At 50.3% G+C, this 24,134-nt stretch overlaps 1 protein-coding gene across 2 annotated transcripts in view; it reads right to left on the bottom strand.

The window, feature by feature from the left end:
• LOC120921519 (matrix metalloproteinase-21-like) overlaps window positions 1-17,644 on the bottom strand; it is a 32,840-nt gene extending 15,196 nt beyond the window's left edge. Inside the window, exons 1-3 of one of the 2 annotated variants that reach the window (XM_040334006.1) lie at window positions 17,486-17,644; window positions 15,975-16,006; window positions 14,078-14,391 (exon numbers count right to left, since the gene is read on the bottom strand). In XM_040334006.1, the coding sequence (XP_040189940.1) occupies window positions 14,078-14,227 (150 nt within the window). In that variant the 5' untranslated portion in view covers window positions 14,228-14,391; window positions 15,975-16,006; window positions 17,486-17,644. The remainder of the gene's footprint in view (window positions 1-14,077; window positions 14,392-15,974; window positions 16,007-17,485) is intronic. The other variant, XM_040334005.1, reaches the window with a different exon arrangement.
• Window positions 17,645-24,134: the final 6,490 nt, after the last annotated feature.

Below are 24,134 nucleotides of genomic sequence, written 5' to 3'. Positions count from 1 at the left end.
AGGCTGCATTCATGGCACTTGTGAAGTTGCATTCATGGCAATGGTGAGGCTGCATTCATGGGCACTGATTAGGCTGCATTCATGGGCACTGACCCTTATTTTGCTTCACAGTTCTTGATTAAAAAATTTTAATTTTTTTGTCTGAAACTTACCTCTTTAAGTGAAGGTGCGTGTTATACGCCGATAAATACGGTATCTCCAAATAACACGCCCGCGCTCATCTCTTCACCACACACAGCCACAAAGGCGGGAGAATTCTTGTTGGGCCGTGTATTAGTCGCTCAGACCAACACACTTAGACCCAATTTTAATGGTTCAAAGAATTTCAGGCAAAATGGTTGGCCCTCGAGCATGTTCACTTCATCAAATCTGGCCCTCTTTGAAAAAAGTTTGGACACCCCTGCCTAACACTGACCCGCCTCTCCAGGTTCGCACGGGGTCTGGTTACCGATCACCTGATTGGCTGTAGCGACAGGCGAGAAGAGAAGACATCGAGAACTCAGAGGGAGTGGGGAGGAAGACGGCGCTGACCCGAGGAAGGTAAGTGCCGGGCCGGGAGGGGGGGGGGGGGGGCGGGCTGCATTTGGGGGGGAAACTGGCTGCATTTAATGGGTAAAACTGGCTGAATTTGATGGGAAAACTGGCTGTATTTGAGGGGTAAAACTGGCTGTATTTGAGGGGGAAACTGGCTGTATTTGAGTTGGAAACTGGCTGTATTTGAGGGGAAACTGGCTGTATTTGAGGGGGAAACTGGCTGTATTTGAGGGGGGAAACTGGCTGTATTTGATGGGTAAAACTGGCTGTATTTGAGGGGGCAAACTGGCTGTATTTGAGGGGGGAAACTGGCTGTATTTGAGGGGGCAAACTGGCTGTATTTGAGGGGTAAAACTGGCTGAATTTGAGGTGGAAACTGGCTGTATTTGAGGGGGCAAACTGGCTGAATTTGATGGGAAAACTGGCTGTATTTGAAGGGGAAAACTGGCTGTATTTGAGGGGGAAACTGGCTGTATTTGATGGGAAAACTGGCTGTATTTGAGGGGGAAACTGGCTGTATTTGAAGGGGAAAACTGGCTGTATTTGAGGGGGAAACTGGCTGTATTTGATGGGTAAAACTGGCTGAATTTGAGGAGAAACTGGCTGTATTTGAGGGGAAAACTGTCTGTATTTGAGGGGGAAACTGGCTGTATTTGAGGGGGAAACTGGCTGTATTTGAGGGGGCAAATTGGCTGTATTTGAGGGGGGGAAACTGTCTGTATTTGAGGGGAAAACTGGCTGTATTTGAGGGGGAAACTGGCTGTATTTGAGGGGAAACTGGCTGTATTTGAGGGCAAACTGGCTGCATTTGAGGGGGAAACTGGCTGTATTTGAGGGGGAAACTGGCTGTATTTGAGGGGAAAACTGGCTGTATTTGAGGGGGAAAACTGTTCGTATTTGAGGGGAAAACTGTCTGCATTTGAGGGGGAAACTGTCTGTATTTGAGGGGGAAACTGGCTGTATTTGAGGGGGAAACTGTCTGCATTTGAGGGGGGGAACTGGTAACATTTGAGGGGGCAAACTGGCTGTATTTGAGGGGGGAAACTGGCTGAATTTGAGGGCGTAACTGGCTGTATTTGAGGGGGAAACTGGCTGTATTTGAGTTGGAAACTGGCTGTATTTGAGGGGAAACTGGCTGTATTTGAGGGGGAAACTGGCTGTATTTGAGGGGGGAAACTGGCTGTATTTGATGGGTAAAACTGGCTGTATTTGAGGGGGCAAACTGGCTGTATTTGAGGGGGCAAACTGGCTGTATTTGAGGGGGCAAACTGGCTGTATTTGAGGGGTAAAACTGGCTGAATTTGAGGTGGAAACTGGCTGTATTTGAGGGGGCAAACTGGCTGAATTTGATGGGAAAACTGGCTGTATTTGAAGGGGAAAACTGGCTGTATTTGAGGGGGAAACTGGCTGTATTTGATGGGAAAACTGGCTGTATTTGAGGGGGAAACTGGCTGTATTTGAAGGGGAAAACTGGCTGTATTTGAGGGGGAAACTGGCTGTATTTGATGGGTAAAACTGGCTGAATTTGAGGAGAAACTGGCTGTATTTGAGGGGAAAACTGTCTGTATTTGAGGGGGAAACTGGCTGTATTTGAGGGGGAAACTGGCTGTATTTGAGGGGGCAAATTGGCTGTATTTGAGGGGGGGAAACTGTCTGTATTTGAGGGGGAAATTGGCATCATTTGAGGGGGGAAACTGTCTGTATTTGAGGGGAAAACTGGCTGTATTTGAGGGGGAAACTGGCTGTATTTGAGGGGGAAACTGGCTGTATTTGAGGGCAAACTGGCTGCATTTGAGGGGGAAACTGGCTGTATTTGAGGGGGAAACTGGCTGTATTTGAGGGGAAAACTGGCTGTATTTGAGGGGGAAAACTGTTCGTATTTGAGGGGAAAACTGTCTGCATTTGAGGGGGAAACTGTCTGTATTTGAGGGGGAAACTGGCTGTATTTGAGGGGGAAACTGTCTGCATTTGAGGGGGGGAACTGGTAACATTTGAGGGGGCAAACTGGCTGTATTTGAGGGGGGAAACTGGCTGAATTTGAGGGCGTAACTGGCTGTATTTGATGGGGAAACTGGCTGTATTTGAGGGGGGAAATTGGCTGTATTTGAGGGGAAAACTGGCTGTATTTGAGGGGGGAAACTGTCTGTATTTGAGGGGGAAACTGGCTGTATTTGAGGGGGAAACTGTCTGTATTTGAGGGGGAAACTGGCTGTATTTGAGGGGAAAACTGTCTGTATTTGAGGGGGAAACTGTCTGTATTTGAGGGGGAAAACTTGCTGTATTTGGAGGGGGGAACTGGCTGTATTTGAGGGGGAAAACTGGCTGTATTTGAGGGGGAAATTGGCTGTATTTGAGGGGAAACTGGCTGTATTTGAGGGGAAACTGGCTGTATTTGAGGGGAAAACTGGCTGTATTTGAGGGGAAAACTGGCTGTATTTGAGGGGGGAAACTGGTATCATTTGAGGGGGAAACTGTCTGTATTTGAGGGGGAAAACTGGCTGTATTTGGAGGGGGGAACTGGCTGTATTTGAGGGGGAAAACTGGCTGTATTTGAGGGGGAAACTGGCTGTATTTGAGGGGAAACTGGCTGTATTTGAGGAGGGAAATTGGCTGTATTTGAGGGGGAAACTGGCTGTATTTGAGGGGGCAAATTGGCTGTATTTGAGGGGGGAAACTGTCTGTATTTGAGGGGAAATTGGCATCATTTGAGGGGGGAAACTGTCTGTATTTGAGGGGAAAACTGGCTGTATTTGAGGGGGAAACTGGCTGTATTTGAGGGGGAAACTGGCTGTATTTGAGGGCAAACTGGCTGCATTTGAGGGGGAAACTGGCTGTATTTGAGGGGGAAACTGGCTGTATTTGAGGGGAAAACTGGCTGTATTTGAGGGGGAAAACTGTTCGTATTTGAGGGGAAAACTGTCTGCATTTGAGGGGGAAACTGTCTGTATTTGAGGGGGAAACTGGCTGTATTTGAGGGGGAAACTGTCTGCATTTGAGGGGGGGAACTGGTAACATTTGAGGGGGCAAACTGGCTGTATTTGAGGGGGGAAACTGGCTGAATTTGAGGGCGTAACTGGCTGTATTTGATGGGGAAACTGGCTGTATTTGAGGGGGGAAATTGGCTGTATTTGAGGGGAAAACTGGCTGTATTTGAGGGGGAAACTGTCTGTATTTGAGGGGGAAACTGGCTGTATTTGAGGGGAAAACTGTCTGTATTTGAGGGGGAAACTGTCTGTATTTGAGGGGGAAAACTTGCTGTATTTGGAGGGGGGAACTGGCTGTATTTGAGGGGGAAAACTGGCTGTATTTGAGGGGGAAATTGGCTGTATTTGAGGGGAAACTGGCTGTATTTGAGGGGAAACTGGCTGTATTTGAGGGGAAAACTGGCTGTATTTGAGGGGAAAACTGGCTGTATTTGAGGGGGGAAACTGGTATCATTTGAGGGGGAAACTGTCTGTATTTGAGGGGGAAAACTGGCTGTATTTGGGGGGGGGAACTGGCTGTATTTGAGGGGGAAAACTGGCTGTATTTGAGGGGGAAACTGGCTGTATTTGAGGGGAAACTGGCTGTATTTGAGGAGGGAAATTGGCTGTATTTGAGGGGGGAAATTGGCTGTATTTGAGGGGGGAAACTGGCTGTATTTGAGGGGGAAACTGGATGCATTTAATTGGGAAAACTGGCTGTATTTGAGGGGGAAAACTGGCTGTATTTGAGGGGGAAAACTGGCTGTATTTGAGGGGGAAACTGGCTGTATTTGAGGGGAAAACTGGCTGTATTTGAGGGGGAAACTGGCTGTATTTGAGGGGGAAAACTGGCTGTATTTGAGGGTAAAACTGTCTGTATTTGATGGGGAAACTGGCTGTATTTGAGGGGGGAAACTGTCTGTATTTGAGGGGAAAACTGGCTGTATTTGAGGGGGAAAACTGTCTGTATTTGAGGGGAAAACTGGCTGTATTTGAGGGGAAAACTGGCTGTATTTGAGGGGGAAACTGGCTGTATTTGAGGGGGAAAACTGGCTGTATTTGAGGGTAAAACTGTCTGTATTTGATGGGGAAACTGGCTGTATTTGAGGGGGGAAACTGTCTGTATTTGAGGGGGAAAACTGGCTGTATTTGAGGGGGAAACTGGATGCATTTCATGGGGCAAACTGGCTGTATTTGAGGGGGAAAACTGTCTGTATTTGAGGGGGAAACTGGCTGTATTTGATGGGGAAACTGGCTGTATTTGAGGGGGAAACTGGATGCATTTCATGGGGCAAACTGGCTGTATTTGAGGGGGAAAACTGTCTGTATTTGAGGGGGAAACTGGCTGTATTTGAGGGGGAAATTGGCTGTATTTGAGGGGGGAAACTGTCTGTATTTGAGGGGGAAACTGGCTGTATTTGAGGGGGAAACTGTCTGTATTTGAGGGGGAAACTGGCTGTATTTGAGGGGGAAAACTGTCTGTATTTGAGGGGGAAACTGTCTGTATTTGAGGGGGAAAACTGGCTGTATTTGGAGGGGGGAACTGGTTGTATTTGAGGGGGAAAACTGGCTGTATTTGAGGGGGAAATTGGCTGTATTTGAGGGGAAACTGGCTGTATTTGAGGGGAAACTGGCTGTATTTGAGGGGAAAACTGGCTGTATTTGAGGGGAAAACTGGCTGTATTTGAGGGGGAAACTGGTATCATTTGAGGGGGAAACTGTCTGTATTTGAGGGGGAAAACTGGCTGTATTTGGAGGGGGGAACTGGCTGTATTTGAGGGGGAAAACTGGCTGTATTTGAGAGGGAAACTGGCTGTATTTGAGGGGAAACTGGCTGTATTTGAGGGGTAAATTGGCTGTATTTGAGGGGGGAAATTGGCTGTATTTGAGGGGGGAAACTGGCTGTATTTGAGGGGGAAACTGGATGCATTTAATTGGGAAAACTGGCTGTATTTGAGGGGGAAACTGGCTGTATTTGAGGGGGAAACTGGCTGTATTTGAGGGGGAAAACTGGCTGTATTTGAGGGGGAAACTGGCTGTATTTGAGGGGGAAACTGGCTGTATTTGATGGGGAAACTGGCTGTATTTGAGGGGGGAAACTGTCTGTATTTGAGGGGAAAACTGGCTGTATTTGAGGGGGAAAACTGTCTGTATTTGAGGGGAAAACTGGCTGTATTTGAGGGGAAAACTGGCTGTATTTGAGGGGAAAACTGGCTGTATTTGAGGGGGAAAACTGGCTGTATTTGAGGGTAAAACTGTCTGTATTTGATGGGGAAACTGGCTGTATTTGAGGGGGAAACTGTCTGTATTTGAGGGGGAAAACTGGCTGTATTTGAGGGGGAAACTGGCTGTATTTGAGGGGGAAAACTGGCTGTATTTGAGGGGAAAACTGGCTGTATTTGGGGGAAAACTGTCTGCATTTGATGGGGAAACTGGCTGTATTTGAGGGGGGAAACTGTCTGTATTTGAGGGGGAAAACTGGCTGTATTTGAGGGGGAAACTGGCTGTATTTGAGGGGGAAAACTGGCTGTATTTGAGGGGAAAACTGGCTGTATTTGGGGGAAAACTGGCTGTATTTGAGGGGGCAAACTGGCTGTATTTGAGGGGGAAAACTGGCTGTATTTGGGGGGGAAACTGGCTGTATTTGGGGGGGAAACTGGCTGTATTTGAGGGGGCAAACTGGCTGTATTTGCGGGGGGAAACTGGCTGTATTTGATGGGGAAACTGGTTGTATTTGAGGGGGAAAACTGGCTGTATTTGGGGGAAAACTGGCTGTATTTGGGGGGGAAACTGGCTGTATTTGAGGGGGGAAACTGGCTGTATTTGAGGGGGAAAACTGGCTGTATTTGAGGGGGCAAACTGGCTGTATTTGCGGGGGATAACTGGCTGTATTTGAGGGGAAACTGGCTGTATTTGAGGGGGAAACTGTCTGTATTTGAGGGGGAAACTGGCTGTATTTGAGGGGGAAACTGTCTGCATTTGAGGGGGGGAACTGGTAACATTTGAGGGGAAACTGGCTGAATTTGAGGGGGTAACTGGCTGTATTTGATGGGGAAACTGGCTGTATTTGAGGGGGTAACTGTCTGTATTTGAGGGGAAAACTGGCTGTATTTGAGGGGGAAAATTGGCTGTATTTGAGGGGGGAAACTGTCTGTATTTGAGGGGGAAACTGGCTGTATTTGAGGGGGAAACTGTCTGTATTTGAGGGGGAAACTGGCTGTATTTGAGGGGAAAACTGTCTGTATTTGAGGGGGAAACTGTCTGTATTTGAGGGGGAAAACTGGCTGTATTTGGAGGGGGGAACTGGTTGTATTTGAGGGGGAAAACTGGCTGTATTTGAGGGGGAAATTGGCTGTATTTGAGGGGAAACTGGCTGTATTTGAGGGGAAACTGGCTGTATTTGAGGGGAAAACTGGCTGTATTTGAGGGGAAAACTGGCTGTATTTGAGGGGGAAACTGGTATCATTTGAGGGGGAAACTGTCTGTATTTGAGGGGGAAAACTGGCTGTATTTGGAGGGGGGAACTGGCTGTATTTGAGGGGGAAAACTGGCTGTATTTGAGAGGGAAACTGGCTGTATTTGAGGGGAAACTGGCTGTATTTGAGGGGGAAATTGGCTGTATTTGAGGGGGGAAATTGGCTGTATTTGAGGGGGGAAACTGGCTGTATTTGAGGGGGAAACTGGATGCATTTAATTGGGAAAACTGGCTGTATTTGAGGGGGAAAACTGGCTGTATTTGAGGGGGAAACTGGCTGTATTTGAGGGGGAAACTGGCTGTATTTGATGGGGAAACTGGCTGTATTTGAGGGGGGAAACTGTCTGTATTTGAGGGGAAAACTGGCTGTATTTGAGGGGGAAAACTGTCTGTATTTGAGGGGAAAACTGGCTGTATTTGAGGGGAAAACTGGCTGTATTTGAGGGGGAAACTGGCTGTATTTGAGGGGGAAAACTGGCTGTATTTGAGGGTAAAACTGTCTGTATTTGATGGGGAAACTGGCTGTATTTGAGGGGGGAAACTGTCTGTATTTGAGGGGGGAAACTGGCTGTATTTGAGGGGGAAACTGGCTGTATTTGAGGGGGAAAACTGGCTGTATTTGAGGGGAAAACTGGCTGTATTTGGGGGAAAACTGTCTGCATTTGATGGGGAAACTGGCTGTATTTGAGGGGGGAAACTGTCTGTATTTGAGGGGGAAAACTGGCTGTATTTGAGGGGGAAACTGGCTGTATTTGAGGGGGAAAACTGGCTGTATTTGAGGGGAAAACTGGCTGTATTTGGGGGAAAACTGGCTGTATTTGAGGGGGCAAACTGGCTGTATTTGAGGGGGCAAACTGGCTGTATTTGAGGGGGAAAACTGGCTGTATTTGGGGGGGAAACTGGCTGTATTTGGGGGGGAAACTGGCTGTATTTGAGGGGGCAAACTGGCTGTATTTGCGGGGGGAAACTGGCTGTATTTGATGGGGAAACTGGTTGTATTTGAGGGGGAAAACTGGCTGTATTTGGGGGAAAACTGGCTGTATTTGGGGGGGAAACTGGCTGTATTTGAGGGGGGAAACTGGCTGTATTTGAGGGGGAAAACTGGCTGTATTTGAGGGGAAACTGGCTGTATTTGAGGGGGAAACTGTCTGTATTTGAGGGGGAAACTGGCTGTATTTGAGGGGAAACTGGCTGTATTTGAGGGGAAAACTGGCTGTATTTGAGGGGAAAACTGGCTGTATTTGAGGGGGAAACTGGTATCATTTGAGGGGGAAACTGTCTGTATTTGAGGGGGAAAACTGGCTGTATTTGGAGGGGGGAACTGGCTGTATTTGAGGGGGAAAACTGGCTGTATTTGAGAGGGAAACTGGCTGTATTTGAGGGGAAACTGGCTGTATTTGAGGGGGAAATTGGCTGTATTTGAGGGGGGAAATTGGCTGTATTTGAGGGGGGAAACTGGCTGTATTTGAGGGGGAAACTGGATGCATTTAATTGGGAAAACTGGCTGTATTTGAGGGGGAAACTGGCTGTATTTGAGGGGGAAACTGGCTGTATTTGAGGGGGAAAACTGGCTGTATTTGAGGGGGAAACTGGCTGTATTTGAGGGGGAAACTGGCTGTATTTGATGGGGAAACTGGCTGTATTTGAGGGGGGAAACTGTCTGTATTTGAGGGGAAAACTGGCTGTATTTGAGGGGGAAAACTGTCTGTATTTGAGGGGAAAACTGGCTGTATTTGAGGGGAAAACTGGCTGTATTTGAGGGGAAAACTGGCTGTATTTGAGGGGGAAACTGGCTGTATTTGAGGGGGGAAAACTGGCTGTATTTGAGGGTAAAACTGTCTGTATTTGATGGGGAAACTGGCTGTATTTGAGGGGGAAAACTGTCTGTATTTGAGGGGGAAAACTGGCTGTATTTGAGGGGGAAACTGGCTGTATTTGAGGGGGAAAACTGGCTGTATTTGAGGGGAAAACTGGCTGTATTTGGGGGAAAACTGTCTGCATTTGATGGGGAAACTGGCTGTATTTGAGGGGGGAAACTGTCTGTATTTGAGGGGGAAAACTGGCTGTATTTGAGGGGGAAACTGGCTGTATTTGAGGGGGAAAACTGGCTGTATTTGAGGGGAAAACTGGCTGTATTTGGGGGAAAACTGGCTGTATTTGAGGGGGCAAACTGGCTGTATTTGCGGGGGAAACTGGCTGTATTTGAGGGGGAAAACTGGCTGTATTTGGGGGGGAAACTGGCTGTATTTGGGGGGGAAACTGGCTGTATTTGAGGGGGCAAACTGGCTGTATTTGCGGGGGGAAACTGGCTGTATTTGATGGGGAAACTGGTTGTATTTGAGGGGGAAAACTGGCTGTATTTGGGGGAAAACTGGCTGTATTTGGGGGGGAAACTGGCTGTATTTGAGGGGGGGAAACTGGCTGTATTTGAGGGGGAAAACTGGCTGTATTTGAGGGGGCAAACTGGCTGTATTTGCGGGGGATAACTGGCTGTATTTGAGGGGAAACTGGCTGTATTTGAGGGGGAAACTGTCTGTATTTGAGGGGGAAACTGGCTGTATTTGAGGGGGAAACTGTCTGCATTTGAGGGGGGGAACTGGTAACATTTGAGGGGAAACTGGCTGAATTTGAGGGGGTAACTGGCTGTATTTGATGGGGAAACTGGCTGTATTTGAGGGGGTAACTGTCTGTATTTGAGGGGAAAACTGGCTGTATTTGAGGGGGAAAATTGGCTGTATTTGAGGGGGGAAACTGTCTGTATTTGAGGGGGAAACTGGCTGTATTTGAGGGGGAAACTGTCTGTATTTGAGGGGGAAACTGGCTGTATTTGAGGGGAAAACTGTCTGTATTTGAGGGGGAAACTGTCTGTATTTGAGGGGGAAAACTGGCTGTATTTGGAGGGGGGAACTGGTTGTATTTGAGGGGGAAAACTGGCTGTATTTGAGGGGGAAATTGGCTGTATTTGAGGGGAAACTGGCTGTATTTGAGGGGAAACTGGCTGTATTTGAGGGGAAAACTGGCTGTATTTGAGGGGAAAACTGGCTGTATTTGAGGGGGAAACTGGTATCATTTGAGGGGGAAACTGTCTGTATTTGAGGGGGAAAACTGGCTGTATTTGGAGGGGGGAACTGGCTGTATTTGAGGGGGAAAACTGGCTGTATTTGAGAGGGAAACTGGCTGTATTTGAGGGGAAACTGGCTGTATTTGAGGGGGAAATTGGCTGTATTTGAGGGGGGAAATTGGCTGTATTTGAGGGGGGAAACTGGCTGTATTTGAGGGGGAAACTGGATGCATTTAATTGGGAAAACTGGCTGTATTTGAGGGGGAAAACTGGCTGTATTTGAGGGGGAAACTGGCTGTATTTGAGGGGGAAACTGGCTGTATTTGAGGGGGAAACTGGCTGTATTTGAGGGGGGAAACTGTCTGTATTTGAGGGGAAAACTGGCTGTATTTGAGGGGGAAAACTGTCTGTATTTGAGGGGAAAACTGGCTGTATTTGAGGGGAAAACTGGCTGTATTTGAGGGGAAAACTGGCTGTATTTGAGGGGGAAAACTGGCTGTATTTGAGGGTAAAACTGTCTGTATTTGATGGGGAAACTGGCTGTATTTGAGGGGGGAAACTGTCTGTATTTGAGGGGGAAAACTGGCTGTATTTGAGGGGGAAACTGGCTGTATTTGAGGGGGAAAACTGGCTGTATTTGAGGGGAAAACTGGCTGTATTTGGGGGAAAACTGTCTGCATTTGATGGGGAAACTGGCTGTATTTGAGGGGGGAAACTGTCTGTATTTGAGGGGGAAAACTGTCTGTATTTGAGGGGAAAACTGGCTGTATTTGAGGGGAAAACTGGCTGTATTTGAGGGGGAAACTGGCTGTATTTGAGGGGGAAAACTGGCTGTATTTGAGGGTAAAACTGTCTGTATTTGATGGGGAAACTGGCTGTATTTGAGGGGGGAAACTGTCTGTATTTGAGGGGGAAAACTGGCTGTATTTGAGGGGGAAACTGGCTGTATTTGAGGGGGAAAACTGGCTGTATTTGAGGGGAAAACTGGCTGTATTTGGGGGAAAACTGTCTGCATTTGATGGGGAAACTGGCTGTATTTGAGGGGGGAAACTGTCTGTATTTGAGGGGGAAAACTGGCTGTATTTGAGGGGGAAACTGGCTGTATTTGAGGGGGAAAACTGGCTGTATTTGAGGGGAAAACTGGCTGTATTTGGGGGAAAACTGGCTGTATTTGAGGGGGCAAACTGGCTGTATTTGCGGGGGGAAACTGGCTGTATTTGAGGGGGAAAACTGGCTGTATTTGGGGGGGAAACTGGCTGTATTTGGGGGGGAAACTGGCTGTATTTGAGGGGGAAACTGGCTGTATTTGATGGGGAAACTGGTTGTATTTGAGGGGGAAAACTGGCTGTATTTGGGGGAAAACTGGCTGTATTTGGGGGGGAAACTGGCTGTATTTGAGGGGGGAAACTGGCTGTATTTGAGGGGGAAAACTGGCTGTATTTGAGGGGGCAAACTGGCTGTATTTGCGGGGGATAACTGGCTGTATTTGAGGGGAAACTGGCTGTATTTGAGGGGGAAACTGTCTGTATTTGAGGGGGAAACTGGCTGTATTTGAGGGGAAACTGGCTGTATTTGAGGGGAAACTGTCTGTATTTGCGGGGGATAACTGGCTGTATTTGAGGGGAAACTGGCTGTATTTGAGGGGGAAACTGTCTGCATTTGAGGGGGGGAACTGGTAACATTTGAGGGGAAACTGGCTGAATTTGAGGGGGTAACTGGCTGTATTTGATGGGGAAACTGGCTGTATTTGAGGGGGTAACTGTCTGTATTTGAGGGGAAAACTGGCTGTATTTGAGGGGGAAAATTGGCTGTATTTGAGGGGGAAACTGGCTGTATTTGAGTTGGAAACTGGCTGCATTTGAGGGGAAAACTGGCTGTATTTGAGGGGGAAAACTGGCTGTATTTGAGGGGAAAACTGTCTGTATTTGAGGGGGCAACTGCCTGTATTTGAGTATTTGATAGGGTAACTGGCTGTATTTGAGGGTGTAACTGGTTGTATTTGAGGGGGAAACTGGTTGTATTTGAGGGGGAAACTGGCTGTATTTGAGGGGGAAACTGGCTGTATTTGAGTGGGAAACTGGTTGTATTTGAGGGGAAAACTGGCTGTATTTGAGGGGGAAACTGGCTGTATTTGAGTGGGAAACTGGTTGTATTTGAGGGGAAAACTGGCTGTATTTGAGGGGAAAACTGGCTGTATTTGGGGGAAAACTGTCTGCATTTGATGGGGAAACTGTCTGTATCTGAGGGGGGAAACTGTCTGTATTTGAGGGGGAAAACTGGCTGTATTTGAGGGGGAAACTGGCTGTATTTGAGGGGGAAAACTGGCTGTATTTGAGGGGAAAACTGGCTGTATTTGGGGGAAAACTGTCTACATTTGATGGGGAAACTGGCTGTATTTGAGGGGGCAAACTGGCTGTATTTGCGGGGGATAACTGGCTGTATTTGAGGGGGAAAACTGGCTGTATTTGGGGGGGAAACTGGCTGTATTTGAGGGGGCAAACTGGCTGTATTTGGGGGGAAACTGGCTGTATTTGCGGGGGGAAACTGGCTGTATTTGATGGGGAAACTGGTTGTATTTGAGGGGGAAAACTGGCTGTATTTGGGGGAAAACTGGCTGTATTTGGGGGGGAAACTGGCTGTATTTGAGGGGGGAAACTGGCTGTATTTGAGGGGGAAAACTGGCTGTATTTGAGGGGGCAAACTGGCTGTATTTGCGGGGGATAACTGGCTGTATTTGAGGGGAAACTGGCTGTATTTGAGGGGAAAACTGTCTGTATTTGAGGGGGAAACTGTATTTGAGGGGGAAACTGTCTGCATTTGAGGGGGAAACTGTATTTGAGGGGGGAAACTGGCTGAATTTGAGGGGGTAACTGGCTGTATTTGATGGGGAAACTGGCCTTATTTGAGGGGGTAACTGTCTGTATTTGAGGGGAAAACTGGCTGTATTTGAGGGGGAAAATTGGCTGTATTTGAGGGGGAAATTGCCTGTATTTGAGTTGGAAACTGGCTGTATTTGAAGGGGAAAACTGTCTGTATTTGAGGGGGAAATTGTCTGTATTTGAGAGGAAACTGGCTGCATTTGAAGGGGAAAACTGGCTGTATTTGAGGGTGAAAACTGGCTGTATTTGAGGGGGAAACTGGCTGTATTTGAGGGGGAAAACTGTCTGTATTTGAGGGGAAACTGGCTGCATTTGAAGGGGAAAACTGGCTGTATTTGAGGGTGAAAACTGGCTGTATTTGAGGGGGAAACTGGCTGTATTTGAGGGGGAAAACTGTCCGTATTTGAGGGGGAAACTGGCTGTATTTGAGGGGGAAATTGGCTGTATTTGAGGGGGGAAACTGGTATCATTTGAGGGGGAAAACTGGCCGTATTTGAGGGGGATAACTGGCTGTATTTGAGGGGAAACTGGCTGTATTTGATGAGGAAACCTGGCTGTATTTGAGGGGGCAAACTGGCTGTATTTGCGGGGGATAACTGGCTGTATTTGAGGGGAAACTGGCTGTATTTGAGGGGAAAACTGTCTGTATTTGAGGGGGAAACTGTCTGTATTTGAGGGGGAAACTGGCTGTATTTGAGGGGGAAAACTGGCTGTATTTGAGGGGGAAACTGGCTGTATTTGAGTGGGAAACTGGTTGTATTTGAGGGGGAAACTGGCTGCATTTGGGGGGGGAAACTGGCTGTATTTGAGTGGGAAACTGGTTGTATTTGAGGGGGAAAACTGGCTGTATTTGAGGGGGAAACTGGCTGTATTTGATGGGGAAACTGGCTGTATTTAATGGCACAGTGGAAAAAATTTATGGGCACAGTCACTGCATTTGATGGCACAGTGGCGACAATTAATGGGCATAGTAAAGGCTGCAATTGATGGGGTTTTTTTTTTTTTAGTTTGTTTGCGCCCCCAAAGAATTTTGAGCACCAGCCGCCATTGTTAATTGGTAACTGTACGGTCATGCCACACTGTAAGTGCTTTGTGCCCCCTGTGCGGGAAGGGTTTACCAGTTGGGCTTTCACACCTACATATAGAGTTACGGATAGACGGATACCTGAGCATATTCTCTTGTAAGGATGGAGTCGGCTTTGTCCCTCAGCCTTGTCTGGATATCGGAGCGATCCCGGGCGTGGAAAAGCCTTTCTGAGGAGATGAGTGTCAGCTCCGTGACAAGGAGGATCAGGAAAGTCCTTGGGGCTGCCATTCCAATTCTGCTCCTCAGAGGCCGGGCTCCAGTTCTTTGTGGGTGGAGTTTTCAGTCTGTTCTCTGGTGGGGCTTCGTCAGAAAAGTTCTATGTTGGTAAATTACAGCTTTTTCTTCTGAATTGTTCTCTTGTTCTGCCCTTGGGCGGGCTTCGTTTCCAGGTTCTGGAAGACAGGGAAAGCTTCATACATACAGGATGTGGACCTCAAATTACATGGGGCCTGCGAGGGGCCACAAGAGGTGGATGAAGATGGATGGATATGACAAATAGTAATAAATAGATGCCCATTTCCTGTATTCACATCATTGCTAATTGTTTCCTAGATGGCTTAGTGATAGCGCAGTGTATGGTATAAATAAACCACAATGGGGAAGGTCATGGCTTATAGAGTGGTGACTGTGCATGGCGCACATGGAGGCCATGGCTTGCACAATGTGGATTGGCCATGGATCACATGGAGGTCATGGCCAGTTCAATGATTTTTGGCCATGGACCACATGGAGGTAAAAGGATCACCGCTCCAGGTAGGTCACTATGTAGGAATGGACTGACTCAGGATACCGTGGGTGCTGGCAATGCACTGACCATGCATAGGATACGAAGAAAGGAAATGGATAGCCGCACTCCGATGACCAAAAAGGTTGTCTTTTATTCAAACGAACAGCAAGTACATCACTTCACAAGGTTACAGCAAAGGAACAGGGGAACAGCCGACGCGTTTCGCACTGGACTAGTGCCTAATCATGGCCCACATGGAGGTCATGGCTTGCACAATGTGGATTGGCCATGGATTACATGGAGGTCATGGCTTGTACAATGATTATTGCCCATGGAGCACATGGAGGTCATGGTCAGATCAATGATTTTTGGCCATGGAGCACATGGAGGTCATGGCTTGTACAATGATTATTGGCCATGGATCACATGGAGGTCATGGCCTGTACAATGATTATTGGCTATGGATCACATGGAGGTCATGGCTTGTACAATGATTATTGGCTATGGATCACATGGAGGTCATGGCTTGTACAATGATTATTGGCCATGGATCACATGGAGGTCATGGCTTGTACAATGATTATTGGCTATGGATCACATGGAGGTCATGGCTTGTACAATGATTATTGGCCATGGATCACATGGAGGTCATGGCTTGTACAATGATTATTGGCTATGGATCACATGGAGGTCATGGCTTGTACAATGATTATTGGCTATGGATCACATGGAGGTCATGGCTTGTACAATGATTATTGGCTATGGATCACATGGAGGTCATGGCTTGTACAATGATTATTGGCCATGGATCACATGGAGGTCATGGCTTGTACAATGATTATTGGCCATGGAGCACATGGAGGTCATGGTCAGATCAATGATTATTGGCCATGGATCACATGGAGGTCATGGCTTGTACAATGATTATTGGCCATGGATCACATGGAGGTCATGGTCAGATCAATGATTTTTGGCCATGGAGCACATGGAGGTCATGGCCTGTACAATGATTATTGGCTATGGATCACATGGAGGTCATGGTCAGATCAATGATTATTGGCCATGGAGCACATGGAGGTCATGGTCAGATCAATGATTATTGGCAATGGAGCACATGGAGGTCATGGTCAGATCAATGATTTTTGGCCATGGAGCACATGGAGGTCATGGCCTGTACAATGTCATACAATGATTATATATAAAATCTATAGAGAGATAGACAGACATTTCTATTGAGTAGATTCTCACCGTCTCTTGTTCAGTTTCTCTTCGTAGCAGATCTAAGAGAGGAAAACATGACAAACATTTAGAGAAATAACATTACCCAACCCTATCACCTGTTTCTGTGGTGTCTCGTAGACACCCTCTTGGAGCAGTCTCTCACCTGTCTCTGTGGTTTTAATTAACCCTGTCTTGGAGCAGTCTCTTACCTGTCTCTGTGCTGTCTCGTAGCCCCCTCTCGGAGCAGTCTCTCATCTGTCTCTGTGGTGTCTCATAGCCCCCCTCTTAGAGAAGTCTCTCATCTGTCTCTGCAGTGTCTCATAGCCCCCTCTCATAGCAGTCTCTCACAGGTCTCTCTGGTGTCTCATAGCCCTCCTCTCAGAGCAGTCTCTCACCTGTCTCTGTGATGTCTGGTAGCCCCCCTCTTGGAACAGTCTCTCACCTGTCTCTGGTGTCTCATAGCCCCCCTCTCAGAGCAGTCTCTCATCTGTCTCTGTGATGTCTGGTAGCCCCCCTCTCTGAGCAGTTTCTTATCTGTCTCTGTGGTGTCTCGAAGCCCCCCTCTTGGAGCAGTCTCTCATCTGTCTCTGTGATGTCTGGTAGCTCCCCTTTCTGAGCAGTCTCTCACCTGTCTCTGGTGTCTCATAGCCCCCCTCTCAGAGCAGTCTCTCATATGTCTCTGTGATGTCTGGTAGCCCCCCTCTCTGAGCAGTCTCTCACCGGTTTCTGTGGTGTCTCGAAGCCCCCTCTTGGAGCAGTCTCTCATCTGTCTCTGTGATGTCTGGTAGCCCCCCTCTCTGAGCAGTCTCTCACCGGTTTCTGTGGTGTCCCATAGCCCCACTCTCAGAGAAGTCTCTCACCCTTCTATGTGGTGTCTCGAAGCCCCCTCTCGGATCAGTCTCTCATCTGTAACTGTGGTGTATGGTAGCCCCCCTCTCGGAGAAGTCTCTCACATGTCTCATAGCCCCCTCTCGGAGCAGTCTCTCACTTGTCTCTGTGGTGTCTCATAGCCCCCTTCTTGGAGCAGTCTCTCACCTGTCTCTGTGATGTCTCGTAGCCCCCCTCTTGGAGCAGTCTCTCACCTGTCTCTGCGGTGTCTTGTAGCCCCCTCTCGGAGCAGTCTCTCACCTGTCTCTGTGGTGTAGGGTAGCTCCCCTCTCGGAGAAGTCTCTCACCTGTCTCATAGCCCCCTCTCGGAGCAGTCTCTCACCTGTCTCTGTGGTGTCTCATAGCCCCCCTCTTGGAGCAGTCTCTCACCTGTCTCTGTGATGTCTCGTAGCCCCCCTCTCGGAGCAGTCTCTCACCTGTCTCTGTGGTGTATGGTAGCCCCCCTCTCGGAGAAGTCTCTCACCTGTCTCTGTAATGTCTCGTAGCCCCCCTCTTGGAGCAGTCTCTCACCTGTCTCTGCGGTGTCTTGTAGCCCCCTCTCGGAGCAGTCTCTCACCTGTCTCTGTGGTGTATGGTAGCCCCCCTCTCGGAGAAGTCTCTCACCTGTCTCTGTAATGTCTCGTAGCCCCCCTCTCGGAGCAGTCTCTCACCTGTCTCTGCGGTGTCTTGTAGCCCCCTCTCGGAGCGGTGTATCTCTGGCGCGGTCTTCTTTCGTCTGTCTCTGCACATCTGGAAATCGTCTCTTACATGGTTGCCAGGGAGGAGGTCGGAGATCTCTGGCCAATCATTTCTGATATTCTTATCTCTCATTAACACTTTCCCCCCCGGATCACCTGACTCAGGTGGGTCTCGCTGACGCCGCGTCTTTTGCCACATTGGTGAATACGTAGAGGGATGGCGTATTCTCACCCACGCTGCCCTTTTCATACCTGATTTACAGCGCGGCGTCTGCATTGCTCACCGCCGCGGCATCTGGAGATCATCAAAATCTTTCACGTAAACATCCGGCAACAACATCGACCTTTTCTAATCGTAGAGGAACATAATGTAATGTTATGTCTTCTCCCGGAATTCCGGGATCTCCCACCACCTTCTACAAATGGCAACCCAACATTTACACCCTGGCCACGCCCACTGCGCCTATCGTCTCAGGTGTGACACCTCCCCGGGGACAGGTTCTTTCAGAGCCGGTTCTATGGTAAATTGAGGGGGAGTTCAGAGAGGTAGTTGGCTCTGAGCCTGTTATTTGGTTACATTTTCGGGCCTCTGCCCCAGTTTTGGCTGTACTGTTTGTGCATACTGTTGTTGTCTGGGGAGTGTTCCCACCCCAGGCCGACAGGTGGCAGCAGTAGGGTCAAGTGCAGTTGAATATTTCCTCCCAGCGGCCTATCAGGAGTGTTGGCCACCTCTCTGTGCATGCTGGGAAGGGGAATTTAAAGGGCAGACGCCATTGGTTCAGGGTCGCTGTGTTCCCACCCTTAAGCTGGGCAGTCGTCCCACCACCCCCGTGTGTGTGGCCCTCCTGGCCGGGGTGTGTGTGTGTGTGTCGCAGTGTTCCTGGCTCCGGGCCCACGTTGGTCGGAGCGCATTCACCTAGATTGTGGATCCAGTGAGTCGTCTGGGTCCCAATTTCGTCATGTGGTCCTGGGCTGTCTGTCCAATTGGAGGAAGCTGACTGATGAGGAACCTGTCCGGGGGATACCGAGCATGAGGCTGGTGTTTCAGGAGAGGCCTGTCTATTCATCGGAGGACATTTTGGTTCTGAGAGGCTGGACGTGGGTCGCCTATCAGTTGCTGATCTAACCGAAAGCTATGTGAAGGAGAACCGGGTGCTGACTCCAGTCAAGAAGGATTTTGGACCGCAATTGTCTCCAATCTTCGGGAGGGTCTGTGGCAGAGACTTAATCCTATTCATCCGGGTGACACTCTGGCTGCCAGGCTGTTAAGAGAGGCCTGTCCAGGTGCGCTGTACCCACACCGGCTGCCAGGCTGGTAAGAGAGGCCTGTCCAGGTGTGCTATACCCACTCCGGCTGCCAGGCTGGAGAGAGAGGCCTGTCCAGGTGTGCTATACCCACTCCGGCTGCCAGGCTGGTGAGAGAGGCCTGTCCAGGTGCACTATACCCATTCTGGCTGCCAGGCTGGTGAGAGAAGCCTGTCCAGGTGCTCTACACACACTTTGGCTTCCAGGCTGGTGAGAGAGGCCTGTCTAGGTGCGCTGTACCCACTCCGGCTGCCAGGCAGGTGAGAGTGGCCTGTCCAGGTGTGCTATACCCACTCCGGCTGCCAGGCTGGTGAGAGAGGCCTGTCCAGGTGCGCTATACCCACTCTGGCTGCCAGGCTGGTGAGAGAGGCCTGTCCAGGTGTGCTATACCCACTCCGGCTGCCAGGCTGGTGAGAGAGGCCTGTCCAGGTGCACTATACCCATTCCGGCTGCCAGGCTGGTGAGAGAAGCCTGTCCAGGTGCGCTAAACCCATTCGGGCTGCCAGGCTGGTGAGAGAGGCCTGTCCAGGTCCACTATACCCACTCCGGCTGCCAGGCTGGTGAGAGAGGCCTGTCCAGGTGCACTATACCCACTCCGGCTGCCAGGCTGGTGAGAGAGGCCTGTCCAGGTGCTCTACACACACTCCGGCTGCCAGGCTGGTGAGAGAGGCCTGTCCAGGTGCACTATACCCATTCCGGCTGCCAGGCTGGTGAGAGAGGCCTGTCCAGGTGCACTATACCCATTCCGGCTGCCAGGCTGGTGAGAGAGGCCTGTCCAGGTGCTCTACACACACTCCGGCTGCCAGGCTGGTGAGAGAGGCCTGTCCAGGTGCTCTACACACACTCCGGCTGCCAGGCTGGTGAGAGAGGCCTGTCCAGGTGCACTATACCCATTCCGGCTGCCAGGCTGGTGAGAGAGGCCTGTCCAGGTGCGCTATACCCACTCTGGCTGCCAGGCTGGTGAGAGAGGCCTGTCCAGGTGCTCTACACACACTCCGGCTGCCAGGCTGGTGAGAGAGGCCTGTCCAGGTGTGCTATACCCACTCCGGCTGCCAGGCTGGTGAGAGAGGCCTGTCCAGGTGCGCTATACCCACTCTGGCTGCCAGGCTGGTGAGAGAGGCCTGTCCAGGTGTGCTATACCCACTCCGGCTGCCAGGCTGGTGAGAGAGGCCTGTCCAGGTGCACTATACCCATTCCGGCTGCCAGGCTGGTGAGAGAAGCCTGTCCAGGTGCGCTAAACCCATTCGGGCTGCCAGGCTGGTGAGAGAGGCCTGTCCAGGTCCACTATACCCACTCCGGCTGCCAGGCTGGTGAGAGAGGCCTGTCCAGGTGCACTATACCCATTCCGGCTGCCAGGCTGGTGAGAGAGGCCTGTCCAGGTGCACTATACCCACTCCGGCTGCCAGGCTGGTGAGAGAGGCCTGTCCAGGTGCTCTACACACACTCCGGCTGCCAGGCTGGTGAGAGAGGCCTGTCCAGGTGCACTATACCCATTCCGGCTGCCAGGCTGGTGAGAGAGGCCTGTCCAGGTGCACTATACCCATTCCGGCTGCCAGGCTGGTGAGAGAGGCCTGTCCAGGTGCTCTACACACACTCCGGCTGCCAGGCTGGTGAGAGAGGCCTGTCCAGGTGCTCTACACACACTCCGGTTGCCAGGCTGGTGAGAGAGGCCTGTCCAGGTGCACTATACCCATTCCGGCTGCCAGGCTGGTGAGAGAGGCCTGTCCAGGTGCACTATACCCATTCCGGCTGCCAGGCTGGTGAGAGAGGCCTGTCCAGGTGCACTATACCCATTCCGGCTGCCAGGCTGGTGAGAGAGGCCTGTCCAGGTGCGCTACACCCACTCTGGCTGCCAGGCTGGTGAGAGAGGCCTGTCCAGGTGCGCTATACCCACTCCGGCTGCCAGGCTGGTGAGAGAGGCCTGTCCAGGTGCGCTACACCCACTCCGGTTGCCAGGCTGGTGAGAGAGGCCTGTCCAGGTGCGCTATACCCACTCCTGTTGCCAGGCTGGTGAGAGAGGCCTGTCCAGGTGCTCTACACACACTCCGGCTGCCAGGCTGGTGAGAGAGGCCTGTCCAGGTGCACTATACCCATTCCGGCTGCCTGGCTGGTGAGAGAGGCCTGTCCAGGTGCTCTACACACACTCCGGCTGCCAGGCTGGTGAGAGAGGCCTGTCCAGGTGCACTATACCCATTCTGGCTGCCAGGCTGGTGAGAGAGGCCTGTCCAGGTGCACTATACCCATTCTGGCTGCCAGGCTGGTGAGAGAGGCCTGTCCAGGTGCGCTATACCCATTCTGGCAGCCAGGCTGGTGAGAGAGGCCTGTCTAGGTGCGCTATACCCACTCCAGCTGGAGAGGCGAAGTAAAGTTGTCGTGGGAAGCAGGACTGTTTCCATATCCAGTCACACCTGAATTTGCTGTTTACTATTGTGCTATCCCGTCACCTGTTTTATCGCTTTTACCCGGCTGGGTAACAAAAGCACAGAAAAGACATTGACTTTACTGCAACTCTCATCCAGTACCCTTGACGGCGGGGATACAGAGGTAACGTGCCACCCAAATCAAACCAGCAGCTCCTTCAGGGGCAGTGCTACATATGTATTAACTCAACTCTTGATGACTTTGTAGACTTTATCCTCACGCAGGAGAAGACCCTAAGATATGAGAAGTTCCCGAAACGTCTCCTGAGACCTCAGAGGGGCGCTAACAATAGGGGGGAGATGAGAAGAACCCAAAACTTCTCCTGAGACCTCAGAGGGGCGCTAACAATAGGGGGGAGATGAGAAGAACCCAAAACGTCTCCTGAGACTTCAGAGGGGCGCTGACAATAGGGGGGAGATGAGAAGAACCCGAAACGTCTCCTGAGACCTCAGAGGGGCGCTGACAAAAGGGGGGAGATGAGAAGAACCTGAAACTTCTCCTGAGACCTCAGAGGGGCGCTAACAATATGTTGGAGATGAGAAGAACCCAAAACTTCTCCTGAGACCTCAGAGGGGCGCTAACAATAGGGGGGAGATGAGAAGAACACGAAACGTCTCCTGAGACCTCAGAGGGGCGCTAACAATAGGGGGGAGATGAGAAGAAGCCAAAACTTCTCCTGAGACCTCAGAGGGGTGCTAACAATAGGGGGGAGATGAGAAGAACCCAAAACTTCTCCTGAGACCTCAGAGGGGCGCTAACAATAGGGGGGAGATGAGAAGAACCCGAAACGTCTTCTGAGACCTCAGAGGGGCGCTGACAATAGGGGGGAGATGAGAAGAACCTGAAACTTCTCCTGAGACCTCAGAGGGGCGCTAACAATATGTTGGAGATGAGAAGAACCCAAAACTTCTCCTGAGACCTCAGAGGGGCGCTAACAATAGGGGGGAGATGAGAAGAACCCAAAACTTCTCCTGAGACCTCAGAGGGGCGCTAACAATAGGGGAGAGATAAGAAGAACCCGAAACGTCTCCTGAGACCTCAGAGGGGCGCTGACAAAAGGGGGGAGATGAGAAGAACTTGAAACTTCTCCTGAGACCTCAGAGGGGCGCTAACAATATGTTGGAGATGAGAAGAACCCAAAACTTCTCCTGAGACCTCAGAGAGGCGCTAACAATAGGGGGGAGATGAGAAGAACCCGAAACGTCTCCTGAGACCTCAGATGGGCGCTAACAATAGGGGGGAGATGAGAAGAACCCGAAACGTCTCCTGAGACCTCAGAGGGGCGCTAACAATAGGGGGGAGATGAGAAGAACCCGAAACGTCTCCTGAGACCTCAGAGGGGTGCTAACAATAGGGGGGGAGATGAGAAGAACCCGAAACGTCTCCTGAGACCTCAGAGGGGCGCTGACAATAGGGGGGAGATGAGAAGAACCCGAAACTTCTCCTGAGACCTCAGAGGGGCGCTAACAATAGGGGGGAGATGAGAAGAACCCGAAACTTCTCCTGAGACCTCAGAGGGGCGCTAACAATAGGGGGGAGGTGAGAAGAACCCGAAACGTCTCCTGAGACCTCAGAGGGGCGCTAACAATAGGGGGGAGATGAGAAGAACCCAAAACTTTTCCTGAGACCTCAGAGGGGCGCTAACAATAGGGGGGAGATGAGAAGAACCCAAAACTTTTCCTGAGACCTCAGAGGGGCGCTAACAATAGGGGGGAGATGAGAAGAACCCGAAACTTTTCCTGAGACCTCAGAGGGGCGCTAACAATAGGGGGAGATGAGAAGAACCCGAAACGTCTCCTGAGACCTCAGAGGGGCGCTAACAATAGGGGGAGATGAGAAGAACCCGAAACTTCTCCTGAGACCTCAGAGGGGCGCTAACAATAGGGGGGAGATGAGAAGAACCCGAAACTTCTCCTGAGACCTCAGAGGGGCGCTAACAATAGGGGGGAGATGAGAAGAACCAGAAACTTCTCCTGAGACCTCAGATGGGCGCTAACAATAGGGGGGAGATGAGAAGAACCCAAAACTTCTCCTGAGACCTCAGAGGGGCGCTGACAAAAGGGGGAGATGAGAAGAACCAGAAATGTCTCCTGAGACCTCAGAGGGGCGCTAACAATAGGGGGGAGATGAGAAGAACCCAAAACGTCTCCTGAGACCTCAGAGGGGCGCTAACAATAGGGGGGGAGATGAGAAGAACCTTATATATGAGAACGGGAATGAGGGCGGGGTTAAAGTAGTCCAGGTGGGAACCTCAGAGTCCAATCTTTGTTCCGTTCCTTCCACCTGGCTACGGTGGCTTGGTGTCAGAAACCATGAATCAGACCGAGACAGAGGTACAGGTAAATCACACTTGTTTAATAATAATAAACAGAGTAAGCGTAGTCAAAACATAGCCAGAGCTCAGGAACCGGATCGGAAAGTCAGCCAAGCGTCCAGCTCTGAGCCCCGACATTTGGTCACCTCCAGCCATCCAGCCCTCACCTGCTACCAGCGGGTTTGGTTTTTTGAGAGGCCTAAGCTATGTTGCTTCACTGCCGCTTGGTTGCACCATGTCTGGTTCTAGAGCATCTCACACTGCCAATGGCTTGCAGAGCTCCTTCTGATCTGGCCAACATCTGCAGTCCGGAATCTCTTGGTCTTTTGCTCCCAGTGTATTGGGCCGACTTTGGAGACTTCCTGTGCTCCATTGGCCAAGGCTGCCCTTTTTTGCTTCTCCGAGGAGGTTTTGATTTTAGTCACACATTACTTTTTTGCCCATTTATTTGTTAAATGCAGAAGCCACAAGCATGCTCCCTTGACTTACCCCACAGAGTTGGGTATCGGATCTGCCTGCGGCCTTGGGGGTCTCTTAGCCATCAGCCTCAGTGGTCTCTGTCTAGTGTCTGGTCTCTACAGT

The sequence above is a fragment of the Rana temporaria genome (assembly GCF_905171775.1).
Source record: "Rana temporaria chromosome 1 unlocalized genomic scaffold, aRanTem1.1 chr1c, whole genome shotgun sequence".
Lineage (NCBI taxonomy): Eukaryota > Metazoa > Chordata > Amphibia > Anura > Ranidae > Rana > Rana temporaria.
The sequence above is the reverse complement of the archived record's forward strand: the minus strand, read 5'-3'. Positions and strand labels throughout refer to the sequence as shown.